General features: G+C 42.6%; 2 protein-coding genes across 3 annotated transcripts; one reads left to right on the forward strand and one right to left on the reverse strand.

The window, feature by feature from the left end:
* Positions 1-2,207: 2,207 nt before the first annotated feature.
* Positions 2,208-5,374, reverse strand: LOC130402043 (uncharacterized). Of its 2 annotated transcripts, XR_008903912.1 has the most exons (4): positions 5,234-5,374; positions 3,079-3,340; positions 2,941-2,996; positions 2,208-2,840 (listed from the first exon to the last, which is right to left on the reverse strand). XR_008903912.1 is itself a non-coding variant. In XM_056606128.1 (3 exons), the coding sequence occupies exons 1-3, from the start codon at positions 3,105-3,107 to the stop codon at positions 2,287-2,289; spliced, it is 639 nt and encodes a 212-aa protein (XP_056462103.1). In that variant the 5' UTR covers positions 3,108-3,188; the 3' UTR covers positions 2,208-2,286. The 2 variants fall into 2 exon arrangements, 1 of the variants encoding a protein (XP_056462103.1); XM_056606128.1 differs by lacking the exon at positions 5,234-5,374 and having other exon boundaries at positions 3,079-3,188.
* A 6,384-nt stretch (positions 5,375-11,758) lies between these two features.
* On the forward strand, positions 11,759-15,922 carry LOC130402399 (N-acetyltransferase family 8 member 7-like). Its single transcript, XM_056606542.1, has 2 exons — positions 11,759-12,427; positions 15,773-15,922. Exons 1-2 carry the CDS (start codon positions 11,759-11,761, stop codon positions 15,920-15,922), a joined length of 819 nt encoding a protein of 272 aa, XP_056462517.1.
* Positions 15,923-16,921: the final 999 nt, after the last annotated feature.

The following is a 16,921-nucleotide window of genomic DNA, read 5'->3' on the forward strand; positions in this document are numbered from 1 at the left end:
AACTCCAGCCCCCCCATTTTCTCAAACACAGGGGACAGAAACAGATAAACACACGCACACACACTTCACCATAGACAGACACAGACATACATGCAGTGTGCACAGTAAACCTAGGGCCTGTGGTGAAAGAAAAGGAAAGGCAAATCATTTGCATGTGCTTCCACCAAATGGTGGATACATGAGGAACATCAACTGCCATGGAAATGAGATACAAATGAGATTCAAACCAGGCCCACCAAAAAATGAAGTCAAAAGAGGCACCACAAGCACAGGTGTGTTCTCAGGGTTTCCCAGGCCTGAGGCCAGTCTCTGCCGCCTACTGTACACACACTGTATTGCACTGAAAGAAGATTTGATACGCCAACAGTTGTTGGTACGTGTGGGTGTCTTTCTACAAGGCTGTGTGAGCGTGGCGAGTGTTGACCACAGAGGAGAAGGACAAGCCATGACATCAGAATCACAGACGCAACCAGGAAGACAATAGTTCTCTGTGCTGGACGGCAGTCTGGGTGTGGTGCAGTGGTACAGAGACCTCTATCTCTCCCCCTCTCCCCCTCTGTCTGTCTGTCTGTCTGTCTGTCTGTCTGCCTGCCTGCCTGTTTCTCTCTCTGTCTCTCTCTCTGTCTGTCTGTGTCTCTCTCTCTCTCTTGGTATGCTGGACCATCACAGCTGTCTCAACCTCAGACTTTCTCTCTCTTTCTCTCTCCTGTGACTCTTTTTTCAGTCAGCCATAAACTCCTTATAATCAACCCGTGTGTGTGTGTGTGTGTGTGTGTGTGTGTGTGTGTCTATATGTCTGTGTCGGTGTGTGTTTGTGTGTGTGTTTGTCTGTTTGTTTGTGGGGGGGGGGGGAAAGAGAGCAAGAGGGGAGAAAGAAAGAAAAATTAACCTCGGTTAATAAATGGAAACAAAAGCATTTTGACTAGGCAGACGTCACACACACTCACATCACACACACACACAAACACACACACACACACACACACAGGTGCACACACACGCACACACACTAACATAATACAAACACACACACATACACTCACTCGCATAATACACACATCAATAAACACACCCACACCCACTCTCTCTCTCTCTCTTCAGCAAACCACCATAAAGCTCTACAGGTCGTGACAAGGAGAAGCAATGAAACTCACCACCGAGTTGAATTTCACGTAGGCTGGGCCGACCTACCCAGGACCGAGCAGGGCCTTGGGTTAGAGCGCTGCTGCTTGACACACACACCACCCCCCCCCCACACACACACACAGAACCGCACACAATGGCCCTAGACATGCCACCTGTATAGGCAAAACAGTCCAGCGAGGGTTTGGAAAGCAAGCCAATATTGTAAGGCTGGTTGAGCTTGTTGGGACACTGTCTAAACAGAAGACCCACCTGCCCATCGGTAACTAATGAAGAGCCAACAAAGGCTGTGTGATACGCCCAGGCCACAGGGGCCGCCACAATCCCCCATTCAGCTGCTCAATCACCTGGTCCACCTGCTAATAAAGCTTTCATAGGGTTGGCTGTTGGCATTGTAGAGGATTGCACAGTTGAGGGAGATTAATGAGTTTAACCAATGCTAGCATATTGCAAGAAAATGTGAGGGCTAGTTCAAGACTGGAAGACCACTTCTGTTTAACTTGTATTTTGAAGTGTTTAAGTTAAAACCAATAAGCTTTTAGGTGTCCCAATGGTGACACACTATTACCTCAGTTTAGTCCCCAGAGCACTCGTTTCCTCACTTTACAGGGGAAATCCGTCAACAACAATAGTGAGCACCAGCGGCCGGAATTATTTGATCTATACTGCCACCTAGCGGTAATCCATTTAAACATAAAGAGTCTCTAGTTCTGTGTGGGTTCAAGCATTATTTAAGCATCCAAACTTGCCTCTTAATTAGGTTCACAGGATGTAATTGGATTATGGATACCTATTGTTATTGTTGCGTTTAAGCCTGCAGAGATTTGTACAGCCAAGGAGGAAGAGGATTTAGAGGAGAGAGCAGTTAAAATTATGGTCAGACAGGGAACAGGGTTACAGAGAGAGCAGAGTTACCGCAGGACCTCGTGAATATAAGGTCAAGTTGGTTCTCCTTGGGTACTTGCAATACCCAAGGAGTTGGATCCAGGATAATGTAGTTTGTTCAATGGACACCAAAGCACAGTGCTTCATGCACATCTTAGCAATGCTAAACTTAGCAACCTGTATTAAAGCAAAGGAAACTAATTCCGAAAGCCAAGATTTATTCATATAGCCATTAGAAATGAAAGACATTGCAGTTGATCAGTAGTCACCCTTCCCAGGCTGTCTTGGATCACCTGGCCCTCCCTCACCATTTCCCATTCCATAACTGTTAGAGACCAACGCGTCAGCAGAGGCGACCATAGGCTCTCCGGGGTTGTATCTGGCAAGGAAGAAGGCCTGTCTGCCTTGCTGGTAGCGTGACCCGGAACTGAAGTGGTAGACCGGCTCCAGGTCAGAGACGTCGCTCAACACGGGCTCTTCCTCAGGTTCCTCCAGCTCCTGGTCCATGGGGGCGACAAGCTCCTCAGGGTAGCCTTCAGGAACAGGGTACTGAGCATCACTACCAGAGTCCATCGCACCGCTCTTGGCCCAGCCAGAGTCGCCAGCATCCATATTGGAGCCATCATTTGAGTAGACCCCTTCATCAGCCTTTGAGTCACTGTTCTGCTGGGACCAAGTGGAAGGCGCTCTTCCAATGTACTCTTGCGGTGTGCTGCCATAAGTATACACCGAGCCGGCTTGACCAACAGGATAAGTAGAGCGAGGACTGCTGAAGTCACTCCATGCTGGTGAAGGATTGTTTGAGCCAAAACCTAAAAGGGGACCACATGAACCCATTAATGTTGCTCTTCCCTACAACCCTATTGCTTGTTAGTTACTTGAGAAAAAGTTTGTAAAGAAAGTAAGTCATACCTTTATCTACTGGTAGCGATAATATACACCCAATCAGACACAATATCCAGGTTGACCTGGGAATAGAGTAAGAGTAAGTCAGGTGATTTCACAATTAAGTGTAGTTTCTTCACATTCAAGTTTCAATATTGACATTACCTCAAAGAGATTGAACAAGGAACATGCATGTCGTTTTTTTTCAGGTGTTGCTGGGTTTTGCTCTACAAACCAATTGCCAGGCCCTGTAAACTAAATACCTCTCAGAAGTAACGGTGGTTCTTTTAAAGGATTGTTCACTCCAGTTCCATTGATTACTGATTAACCACATCTGTTGACCATCAGCAGCCACAGGAGCCTGGAGGAGTGAGGAGGGGATCGGGTCCAGCGGTGGCGTGGTCAGACAAAACTACTCTGTTGACATCTTCGGAGGAGAGAGGGACAAGGTGGGTAAAACATGTAGGGATATGGGGAGGGAGGATGGTGGCAGGGGTAAAAGAGGAGATGAAGTCCTTCACCTTCTGGGTAAAGTAGGTAACAAAGCCCTCAGCTGTGAGTGAGGAAGGAAGGGGAGGGGTGACGAGGAAAAATAACATGGAAATCAGTTTCCTGGGTTTGGAGGCGGAGGGGTTGATTTTGGTCAGGCAGAAGGCAGATTTGGCTGTTGATATAATGGAGGTGAAGGCAGTGAGAGAGATCACAGGACAGTGTGATCTCTTCCATTTCCTTGTCAAGCGCACTGCCCAATTCCTCATGCTGAACATGTTTGCCCCTTGGACACATAATGTCCGTAAGGATAGATTTAATTTAACCTTTTCACCTAAAAGTCTTTCAAATAAAGCAATTATTCATTATTTATTTGAAGGGAAGGTATCTCACTATTCACTGACATTCAATTTCCAAATTATGAAATGGAGATACAAAAATAAATGATACCCATGCTGCATCAATGGCTACTCTGCTGTGGAGGAGCCTATTAAAGTGTAATTTAGGTGAAGCCATGAAAGAGCCTTTCCACTCCACAAAGAGGTTAGGCTCTACCCCATTCAGCAGATGGTTGGAGAGGATTGGGCAACCACGTCCCTGTCAGGGGCTAAAGGAACTCCTGGACCCACCCTCCCACCCACATCGCCAACTGGTGACAACTCACCAACATTGACAATTATTTCAGCAGTAGGCTGACCATATACAGTCACACAATAATTAAATGTCACCCTGAAACCCCATACAGTATGTTACTCTTTGTTTAATTATGCAGTCCCTCTAATTTTTTAACACTACTTTATGATCTAATAGGTAATTACCATAAAGCAAAACGATGAAGAGAACAGTGACACATAGTCACAACATAACAACAATAACAAGTAGTAACACAGAAAGCATGAATTACAAACCGTGGAATTATCAAATCGATTATTAAGTTATGTTTGTCTAGCTGATACAACTACATCACATCCTTTCTATGCAATACTAAATATCATAAGGAATATCCATAACCATGCAACAAACATGCAACCAAATTGCCAGACAGTGAGTGATTACAAAAATGTGTCAAAAAAAACGACCCAGACATGTCATTTATTACTTATTCCTTGTTCTACTTTTGACGCGTATCAATATCATACACATGTGGTCGTAACATCAAGGTGTATACAATTATGGTGGTCATTCTTCCTAAATTGTAGTTTTTGAAACTGGCTCTGGCTAAGTTGGAAAGCCATTTCATACAGTCCATTTGAGAAGGAGTGGAAGTGAATATCAGGCAAAATAACTTATCTCTCATTTTTGAAAATGACTTTGAATGAGGTCAATCAGTTTACCATATTCAAAGAAGGCTTGAGACATTCCTATGGATGTCCATGAAATCCTTTTAGTGACCGCCAATGTAGAAATTAAACCCTGTTGTGTGTTGTGTAAAGTGAGACACAAGACCACTTTTTAAAAAACAATCATATTTTCACTGCCCTTCGTCCTGAATACATTCTGATAATTTCTATTGCTAGGAAACATCCTGAATTAATAGGAAATGTGTACATTTTACTGATTTGTCTGTCATTCTAGCTCGCTTAGAGGGGAGCAGATGTAAAAAATGTCTCACTTTACCCCACTCTCCCCTACAGTAGTGTGTTTAACGATCTTATCATCTGCCACACAAGAATCTGAGCTGCAATGTAGTCCACAAGTCTGTTGCGTCTGGCAATATTTATGGTGCATTTCCACAAGCGGTGCGGTATGTTAAAGGTGCGTTTAGGTTCGATAAGGTGCGGTTCGCGTTTCCACCGCCAAAAGTGGTCGGGGAAGGAGCGATTAGCCGTACCTATTTTTCAGTACTCCTCCGTTGGGGTTCCAAGTGGTCTGAAAGGGTAAAAGTTGGAGCTAAACACGCCGTTCGTTGATTGGTCGACAGAATCGTCCCTTCCGTGCGACAGAGTAATAAAAATGACAAACACAGTAACGATAGTTATGATATTATAACACTAGTTCTATGATTGTAGGCGTACCCAACCTGCTTCTGCTCTCCCCTCAACAGAGAAGAGAGAGCTGTTTTTTCAGCGTAAGCAGAATTAGAACATAAAAAGATCTTAAAAGGGCAACTATTAGGAATACAGGAATCCAAGGTCTCGCCATCCACTGGCCAAAAGACTACATTGCAGTACAAAGACAATTATCAATATCAGGTCTTTCCTATTGATGTCCAAGAAATCCTTTTGGTGACCGCCATTGTAGAAATTAAACCCTGTTGTGCACCCTGGGTGCTGGACAGGGCCAACATCATCCCACTGCAGACGCAAAAGGGCGCTCTCGTGTGGTGGGGGTTCCCGTTTACGCAGACTGGAACGCCCCCTTCTTATTCTTCGTCGCCTTTCTCGCTGAACTGTATTAAAATGTCAAAGTGTAGGCCTACTACTCCGAAACCATGTACATAGTGTTGTAAATAAACTTCCAAAGCTTTTCAAATCTTATTTGGAAAATAACTTCACATGGTGTGTCTTTTTACAATTACAATTACAATTTACAATAGACGTTGACGTCGCTTAGCAACCGAAGACGATGGGGTTGAGAAGTTACCGGACTACTACCCTTGCAAGAGAACGGAGCGTTCCACGGCATTGAGAAGACCCGTGTAATAAAGGCCTAAAAAATGTCTGTTTATGGCATAGATTTCTCCTCAAATTAGGCCAATAAAGCAATGATAACAAAAACAAAGAAAACACAAACGCTCGATCAAAGGACCGACCCAACAATCAAAACCCTCATTGTTTAACATGAATTGGCTAAACAAATGACCACTGTAGCATATTTAAACACAATTCAAATTGTGCAGAGAATTATTTCCATTGGTCATTCTCAGTGGCGGCTGGCAATCAAACATGTTGGTGGGGCACAGTAATAGACAGGGGGTCTGAGGTTCTCCCCCCCCCCATAATTTTTTTGGAATTTAATAGATTTGATTTCCTGTATTCTGGTGCATTTTGGGGATGGCCACTACCTACTGTATTTACCTGCTTTTCATTCAGATTCATAGCCTACATCCTGACTTGCAGGGCCTGGACAAGCTTACACTGCATATACAGACCTACTTCATGGCCATTCCACCAGCCATTGCTATTTGACCCATTGTTGTTATTCTGATATTGAGACAAATCATGATCACTGTCCTATAGCGTCCATTTTTTGTGAGTCTCAATGTCTACTTCAAATGCAGTTAGAAATATGGGACAGTTGCTTCATTTTGTTTATATGCTACAGGCCGAAAGACTAAATTAATATGTAACTTACTTGCTCCTTTTAAGTATAACATTGCTTAGGGAGTCCAATTCCTCCACTGAAAAGGGTGGAAAGTGCTTACAACTCTCTGCTAGTTAGCGATCTATGACACTGTTGTTTTTTATTGGTCGTCATGAAAAAAAACATAAGGGGTTACACTGTTGTTTTTTATTGGTTGTCATGAAAAAAACAAAAGGGGTAACACTGTTGATATTTATCAAATAAAACATAGGGAGTAACACTGTTGTTTTTCTTTGGTCGTCATGAAAAAAAACACAAGGGGTAACACTGTCGTTTTAATCAAATGAAACATAAGGGGTAACACTGTTGTTTTTTATCGGTCATCATGAAAAAAACATAAGGGGTAACACTGTCGTTTTTATTAAATGAAACATGAGGGGTGACACTGTTATTTTTCTTTGGTTGTCATGAAAAAAACCATAAGGGGCAACACTGTTGTTTTTTATTGGTCGTCATGAAGAAAAACATAAGGGGTAACGGTAACACTGTCGTTTTTTATTGGTCGTCATGAAAAAAAGATAAGGGAAATAATAATAATACACACATACATTTTAATGTCATGTAAATCCTCTTTATTGATGATTGATTATTGTGTATTGTCATCGCCTCAGTGGTGCAGTGGAGTGCACTCTGGCGGCCGCGGCTCAATTTCTGTGGAAAACACAATATCTTTAATTTGAAACGTAATGCTATCATGTCTATTGCATATATATTGTCATATATAACCTCAGACATTATCAAATTACAAATCTCAGTGGGAGGTGGAGAGAGCTGTGAGCTAACCCCTTGGAGACCAGGGTTCAAGTCCGGTTGGAAGGCTCTTATTTCTATTTCATGCGAATTCTAAAGTCAAGTATAACCATTGTGATGACTATATTCAGTGTCTTGATGGTGTATTGATAAGTTCGGAGGTTAACACGCCAAACAGCTCAGGTTCGGATCCCCGCAAAGATGTCGACAGGGGTACTACTGTTGTTTTCTATTGGTCGTCATGAAAAAAAAATCGTCCTTGTCAAATTAAATATATGGGGTAACACTGTCCTTTTTATCAAATGAAACTTGATGGGTAACTATGTCGTTTTTTATCTGTCGTCATGAAAAACCCATAAGGGGTAACACTGTCGAAATGTATCGAATAAAACATAGGGGGTGACACTGTCGTTTTTCTTTGGTCATCATGAAAAAAACCATAAGGGGTAACACTGTCGTTTTTTATTGGTCGCCATGAAAAAAACATAAGGGGTTACACTGTCATGTTTTTATTGGTCGTCATGAAAAAAAACATAAGGGGTAACACTGTTGTTTTTTATTGGTCGTCATGAAAAAAAACGTAAGGGGTAACACTGTTGTTTTTTATTGGTCGTCATGAAAGAAAACATAAGGGGTAACACTGTTGTTTTTTTATTGGTCGTCATGAATAAAAACATAAGGGGTAACACTGTTGTTTTTTATTGGTCGTCATGAAAAAAAACATAAGGGGTAACACTGTTGTCTTTGTCAAATAAAATATAAGGGGTAACACTGTCGTATTTTATTGGTCGTCATCAAAAAAAACATATTTGAAAACAAAAAGAAACAGTCCTTGTCGAATAAAATATAAGGGGTAACACTGTTGTTTTTATCAAAAGATACGTAAAGGGTAACACTGTCGTTCTTTATCTGTCATCATGAAAAACCCATAAGGGGTAACACTGTCGAAATGTATCGAATAAAACATAGGGGGTAATACTGTCGTTTTTATCAAATGAAACATGAGGGGTGACACTGTTGTTTTTTATTGGTCTGAATGAAAAAAAACATAAGGGGTGACCCTGTCGTTTTTTATTGGTCGTCATGAAAAAAAACATAAGGGGTAACACTGTTTTTTTTTATTGGTCGTCATGAAAAAAAACACAAGGGGTAACACTGTTGTTTTTTATTGGTCTTCATGAAAAAAGTGGAGTGCACTCTGCCTAACCCACTGGAGACCGCGGCTCAATTTCTGTGGAAAATGCAATATCTTTTAAACGTAATGCTATCATGTCTATTGCACTATTGTCATATATTACCTCAGGCATAATTATATTACAAATCTCAGTGGGAAGTGGAGAGAGCTGTGAGCTAACCCCCTGGAGACCGGGGTTCAAGTCCGCTTGATGTTCTCTGTTGGAAGACTCTTATTTCTATTTCATGCGAATTATAAAGTCAAGTATAACCATTGTGATGTGTTTATTCGTTGTCTTGATGGTGCATTGATAAGTTCGGAGGTTAATACTTTAAACAGCACAGGTTCGGATCCCCGCAAAAACGTCGACAGGTCGTCATGAAAAAAAATAAGGGAAAATACTGTTGCTATTTATTGGTCGCTGTGAAAAAAAACATAATATTATTGGTCGTCATGAAAAAAAACAAAAGGTGTAACACTGTCGCTTTTTTATTGGTCGTCATGAAAAAAAAGTATAAGGGGTAAAACTGTTGTTTTTCATCAGTCATCATGGGAAAATAACATAAGGGGTAACACTGTAGTTTTTATCAAATGAAACGTAAAGGGTAACACTGTCGTTCTTTATCTGTCGTCATGAAAAACCCATAAGGGGTAACAGTGTCGAAATGTATCGAAGAAAACATAGGGGGTAACACTGTCGTTTTTACCAAATGAAACATGAGGGGTGACACTGTCATCTTTCTTTGGTCGTCATGAAAAAAACCATAAGGGGTAACACTGATGTTTTTTATTGGTCGTCATGAAAAAAAACATAAGGGGTAACACTGTTTTTTTTTATTGGTCGTCATGAAAAAAAACACAAGGGGTAACACTGTTGTTTTTTATTGGTCTTCATGAAAAAAGTGGAGTGCACTCTGCCTAACCCACTGGAGACCGCGGCTCAATTTCTGTGGAAAATGCAATATCTTTTAAACGTAATGCTATCATGTCTATTGCACTATTGTCATATATTACCTCAGGCATAATTATATTACAAATCTCAGTGGGAAGTGGAGAGAGCTGTGAGCTAACCCCCTGGAGACCGGGGTTCAAGTCCGCTTGATGTTCTCTGTTGGAAGACTCTTATTTCTATTTCATGCGAATTATAAAGTCAAGTATAACCATTGTGATGTCTTTATTCGTTGTCTTGATGGTGCATTGATAAGTTCGGAGGTTAATACTTTAAACAGCACAGGTTCGGATCCCCGCAAAAACGTAGACAGGTCGTCATGAAAAAAAATAAGGGAAAATACTGTTGCTATTTATTGGTCGCTGTGAAAAAAAAACATAATATTATTGGTCGTCATGAAAAAAAACAAAAGGTGTAACACTGTCGCTTTTTTATTGGTCGTCATGAAAAAAAAGTATAAGGGGTAAAACTGTTGTTTTTCATCAGTCATCATGGGAAAATAACATAAGGGGTAACACTGTAGTTTTTATCAAATGAAACGTAAAGGGTAACACTGTCGTTCTTTATCTGTCGTCATGAAAAACCCATAAGGGGTAACAGTGTCGAAATGTATCGAAGAAAACATAGGGGGTAACACTGTCGTTTTTACCAAATGAAACATGAGGGGTGACACTGTCATCTTTCTTTGGTCGTCATGAAAAAAACCATAAGGGGTAACACTGATGTTTTTATTGGTCGTCATGAAAAAAAACATAAGGGGTAACACTGTAGTTTTTTATTGGTCGTCAAGAAAAAAAACATAAGGGGTAACACTTGTTTTTTATTGGTCGTCATGAAAAAGAACACAAGGGGTAACACTGCTGTTTTTTATTGGTCGTCATGAAAAAAACATAACACTGTCGTTCTATGATTGTAGGCGTACCCAACCTGCTTCATTGGCTGTTGGCATTTTTGAGGATTGCACAGTTGATGGAGATTAATGAGTTTGACCAATGCTAGCAGATTATTAGGTTATCCAGTAAAAGATTAAGTGCCTCACGTTCTGGGTTGGTTCAAGCATTATTCATTGAGGCGTCCGAACTTAAAGCCTCTTCATTCTGATAATTTTTAGCTTCTTAAAATTAAATAGTTCAAAAAATGTTCGATGCTTTTAATTAAAAGGTGTCCAATTTTCTTACTTTAAATGTACTTATTATTGTCAACCATAATAGCAAAACACATTTCAATAGCTGACTCATAAGGAAACGGAATTCAAACTCAGGAGGTCAACCAGACAATCAACTAGACCAGACCAAACTTTTTCGTCGACATATGAGAGTGTGACAGCAATCCTAACAGCGTTTCTTTCACTCTCACGTCTCATTTTTGTGGTGAGCATCCTTGCGCAGACCAAAAATTTAACTTGAGCGCAATTTGGTGGTAAGACAAACACTATGAAGGGCATGTATAATCACAATGGCAAGAGTATCAAGGCGATTCTGGGGAGGCCAAGCGGAAGGGCCTCACAACACAGAGAGAAACTTACTTGTTATCTCCAGCAGTTCTGTATTTCATTGTGTATTACAAAAAAAATACTTAATTACACTGGTCATAACATTGGACAAAAACAATTACATATTTCATTTCAGACATCACAGATCTAATCCCTGTTTAGTCAGACAAAAAGCCTTTTGTCTGATTGTTTCAACTGAGCGATAAAGTGTGCTTATTGCCTCTACTACCATAATCGCAGCAGTATCTTTTGTCTCTATGTCTATATGTGTCTTTTAGTCTAACACAAATCTCAGCACATAGCAGTCATTAACCTGGAAAATAACCTGCTTGGAAACCTGTAGCATACAAATCTTACACTGCAGATAATTGACAGCCACCGAAGTTAGAAAACAACTCTGCGGAGGCCGATTCTTCGAAGTGAATTTGTTGCGCAGGGTGGAAAAATACACTATCTGCCTCACGCGCATTTCAAACTAATTAAAGTAAGTAATGCCTTTTTTATTTTGCAGTGAAATTATATAGAAACCTATTCCCATTCCATTTTTGTATTCTAGCCTACTTCTTTTATGTCATTTATTTAATGATTATCATACGCATGTCATTCATATATTGCCTTTGACTAATGTAACATTGGACTAAATTGGTCTTTCTTTGACATCTTTGTCATTTCCTTCCCTCAAGTAGACATGGAGTGGACCATTCGTAGGTATAAGGACCCTGACAAGGAGACAGTCCTGTCCCTGTACTCCCAAGTCACACATGAGCAGATCTGGCCATGTTTTAGAAATGCTATGAGCAGCCCGCTCTACCTGTGCTTCTCCCTGGGTCTGGGCGTCACTGGCTACCTCCTGGCCTCTGGTTTAGGAGCCCTTGTGCTTGTTTCTGGCTGGGCAGGCCTAGTCTACTACTGCTGCCACAAGTTGTATGCTGACAATGCCAGAGACAGCCTCAAGACGGACATGCAGGACATACCGGCGAGCTACATGGCACAGCCAGACGACTGCTTCTGGGTGGTAGAGACTGTTGCCACAGGGAAGGTGGTGGGTATGGTGGCTGTTGTGGCCAAGAAGAACGGTGCAGAGAGGTACGGCGAATTGTTCAGAATGATAGATTTGCCTGCGACACGCCAAAAGGGCCTTGGATCTAGAATGGTTCAGACAGTTCTTGACTTCTGCAAGCAGCGTGGGATTTCCAAGGTTACCCTAGTGACCTCCTCCAGTCTAACGGCTGCCATTTCCCTGTACCGGAAAATGGGGTTTAAACTCGTTCTCTCACATACTAAGACACATCTGCCTGATTGGATGATGAAGATAAATAGAGCTACGTATATCGTGATGGAAAAAATATATAGTGTGGCAACCCGTCTCTGGCACAGCACCCCTGGAGGCCAAGGGGGCAGGTTGTGGAGGCGGTGTACCACAGATTTCTCCGATAGATGGCGCCAGCAAGAAACATCGGTGCCAATCATTGAGATGCGGAGCACCTGAGGAGCAGGTGGGAAGCATGCTTTAAAAAGCATGCTTCCACACTCGTTGAGGGCTCTCCTGGTTCGCGTGTGCGGAGAGACCAGTCTTGTGGGTGATGTGCTTCCACCCGGAGGAAATAGACATTGATTCCTCCAAAGCTGGTTTTGTTTGCTCAGTTTGATATATGATTTAATAAAAGTGCCATTTTGGCTTGAAGTAAGCTTCAGTTGGTGTGCTGATTGGAAGGAGGCGGCTCATTCACCAAGCTGGGTTGCCACAATAGCCAGTGAGAAACAGCACATAAAGATCTTGTTAAACATTATTTCAAAAAAATTGTTTAGTTTATGTGTAATGTTCAACAAACATTGAACTTGTGTGTGTTAAAGCGCCAAAGGATGGTAGGGTTGTTTGTAGGCTAAAGGTGACTCTTAAGATACATTTGATACACAAGTGAAACCGTTCTGATCATAACAAAATAAAATGTTGTTCATGTAGCATAGATACAAGTGTGGACATTGAGCTACCTACAATTAAACAACAATTACCCTAGGGTAATTACCTAAGGGACCCTATTATACCACCAGGTGTGAATTGTGATTAGCCATTACAAGCCAGCCATTCCTGACAGCATATTGTGACTTAGTGACATCATAAGTAGAAGTGTCCTGTATGAAGGGACCGATGTTCCCAGCTCACAGCAAGTAAGGGACCTGAAATGCAAAAACAGTCGTTACAGAATAGCTACATGTATTTGTTTACTGTTTTTACTGTAAACCATTTGTAGTGGCTTTAGGGTATTGAAAAATGTGTCCAACTGTGAGAATTTTTTTTTCTTTTACGTATCTATTTTATTTGAATACTTCTACGATGCAATTTTTTTACTTTGCCTTCGTTTTCTTTTGCATGTATATTTTATTTTATTATTTCATTTAATTGTATGACGATGTTTCTATGTGAAACACTTTGAGTGTGCCTCTTGTATGAAAATTGCTACATGAATAATGTTGCCTTGCCATTGTTACTATAAACAATTTTTTGCCAGTGAGTGCAGCCAAGTCACAACTTCTGCTTTGTTCTGTTTGCTTTTGTTTACTTCAGACACAAAATGTAGCAACCCTGCTTTCACTTGCCAAGAACCACACTGGTTTTTAAGATTGACTCCCTTTTTAAATGGTTGGTTACCAAGCACGTTATGGTAGGCAGAGCCAGATTCATTTTGGGTTACTTAACATAATCCCTGGTTCTGTGATAACAGAGTGAGGTGCGAATCACCTAGGCGTGACCTACTACTGGAAGCTCCAATTGCACCACGTCTGTCCTTGACAGACAGGTCGATGTGTCACAGGGTCCCGCCCCCTGCACTTATACAGTCGACCCGCCCTCCTCAAATCATTCTATACCGGTTTCTTTCCGTGTAAATGCAAGGAGGGACGCGTTGGTGAAACACCTCACTCTGTTATCAAAGAACCAGGGATTACGTTAAGTAACCCAAAGTTATTTTTCTAACTTCGCTCTGTGTTTCACTATGGGAGATATAGACCACTCCCGTATTGCATATGTCTCCCGAAGCCATGCAAATTCAGCCAGGCAGCAAACATCACTTTGAGTCTGGTGAGATCGTCTCCAGCACGGCTTGAGAAACAGAAGGCCCTGAGACATCCAGCCTATAAAACCTAACAAAGGTGTGAGGCGTAGCCCAGCTCGCCGCAGCACAAATGTCATGCACCGACACTCCCCTGAATAAGGCCCATGAAGTAGCCATACCCCTTGTGGAGTGGGCCCTCAAGCCATGGGGGGGCTGCAAGCCCCTACTTTCATAAGCAAGACATATGGCCTCCACAATCCAGTGGGATAGCCTCTGGCGGGACAAAGGCTTTCCTCTATGGGGAGTGGCCCAAGACACGAACAGCTGATCCCCTTTCCGAAAAGCAGCTGACCGACTCACATATACATGTAGGGCCCGTACTGGGCATAATGTATTGAGTCTCTGCTCCTCCGCAGAGGAGAACGGAGGCGGGTGAAACGCAGACAGTTCCACCGTGAGACACCTATAGGTCGACTCAACCACCTTAGGGACAAAAGCCGGATTGGGCCGCAGGCAGACCTTGGAGATCCCCGGAGCAAACTGCAATCAGGAAGGACGGATAGACAATGCCTGTAGATCACTCACACGCTTAGCTGTGGTTAAAGCTAAGAGCAACACCACCTTCAGCGACACAAACTTCATCCCCACCGCCTCCAACGGCACAAAAGGGTGATGAGACAGGGCATCCAGCACCACCGATAAATCCCACAAAGGGACCAGGGGCCTGGAAACTGGGAGCTTGCGACGCGCCCCCTTCATGAAGCGACAGACCAAGGGATGCTGCCCTGCAGGCTTATCCCCAAAGCCAACATGACAAGCTGAGATTGCCGCCAAGTACACTTTGATCGTGGAAAAGGCCTTACGCTTTTCCAATAATCCCTGTAGGAAACACAGTAGGTCCACCACGGAACACTGATATGGAATGGCGTGCCTCGAGTCGCACCAGTCCTCAAAAACCCGCCACTTGCCACTGTAGAGCCGGCGAGTGGAAAGAGCCCTTGCAAGTTCCACCTCTCAAGGGCCAAGCCCAGAGCGCTACGCGTACCGGGTGCGGATGGTAAATCTCCCCGCCCGCTTGGGAGAGGAGATCCCTGCGCAGGGGAAGGGGCCATGGGTCGCCCGCCAGGAGTTGCACTATTTCCGCCACCCAATGTTTGGATGGCCACCGCGGCGCTATCAGGATTAGCGACAGACTCTGTTCTCTCACCCTGGCTAGGGTGGGGGAGATCCATCTACCCCTAGGGGAGCCCTTACGTCTGACAGGGAGAAAAACAACGGGCACTGAGTGTTTTCCAGCGAGGCGAAGAGATCTACGGCTGCCAAGCCGTATCTCCGCCATATTTGTCCATTCCCCGTACAGGGGGGTTTCCTCTGGACATAAGATCTGCTCCTCTGTTCAGGACACCCGGTACATGTGTCCCCAGAAGGGACAGGAGTCCCTGCTCCACAAGATAATTTCTCGAGCTAACTCGTGTAGTTTCAGTGAGCGAGTGCCGCCCTGCCGGTTGACCTATGCCACTACAGTGGAATTGTCTGTCTTTACCAAGACATGGCGGCCGTGGATAAATTGTAGGAAGTTTTTTAGAGCAAGGAACACTGCCCAAAGTTCTAGGAGGTTTATGTGAGCCAGAGCTAGATTTCGACTCCAGGTGCCGTTCACTGCTCTGCGCATCATTATCGCACCCCACCCTGACAAGGACGCGTCCGTTGTCATGGTTACCCTGGACGACACCGCCCCCAGCGGGACGCCCGCTGTCAGAACCGTGCGCAGCGCAGCGACCACGGGCGGAGAGCGGTAACACACGCTGGTGTTACTTTCACCTTGCGATTCAGGTGGCGACGGGAGCACAGACGTAGTGCTCCCGTAGCGACATCCATTCACAGAATGATGAGCAACGTAGTGAGTACCACCCGATGATGAGTTTAAAGAAGGGACAAATGGGTGGTGTTGTGGAAAATAAGAGAACCGCAATTCGGGGAGAAGCGGAACTGGAATTGAAATCAAACATGATTTGACATGACCTGATACATATAAAAATGAATTTGAAGTTATTATTTACCATATGGGAATTCTAGTATAGAATTAAAGTATAATGACTTGAAATTACATTAGTCGTACACTGTAATAAGCTGTTATCAAGACGCCCATAACAGAATTTAGACAGAAAATTGTTAAAGCAGAAAAGTTTTTAATAAAAGTTGATTAAATCGTACAGCAGGAAAGCAATTTCTTATAAAAAATCACCCCTAATCATCATATAAAAATAGCGTCAAGAAAGTCCGGCCTGTAAGAAATTATTGTTAATTACAAGGTTTAGGAATCTCTTGGCACCTCACGATTCGATTCCGATTTTGAGGTCAACGATTCGATTCTAAAACGATTATCGATGCAACAATTTATTTTATGTACATTCCATGCGTGATTTTCAAAAATATATATTGAAAATCACAGTAGCAAATCTGTGTTTGCTACTCAGAGTTTGCTAATCACTTTCTACTCTTGTGATGATCATTAAAGACATCAACAGATGATTTAACTTATCTAATATTTTATTAGAGAAAAAGCTTTTGTCACACATATGAACAATGCAATAATCAATGCAGCTTGCATTACAACACAATATGGGAGCATGTAAAAAAAATAGGTTTCAGTTTTCTTTTCTTTCTAATCTTTCTTTTCTATGTCATTAAAGAAAAAGCAGGAATTAGTAGGAGTTCTTGTGTCTTTCTGTGAGTTTGCGTGCATGCTATGCGTAGGCTGATTCGCAATCGTGTCAAGACAAATCAGATTGGCCAAT

This window comes from Gadus chalcogrammus, chromosome 13 (assembly GCF_026213295.1).
Source record: "Gadus chalcogrammus isolate NIFS_2021 chromosome 13, NIFS_Gcha_1.0, whole genome shotgun sequence".
NCBI lineage: Eukaryota > Metazoa > Chordata > Actinopteri > Gadiformes > Gadidae > Gadus > Gadus chalcogrammus.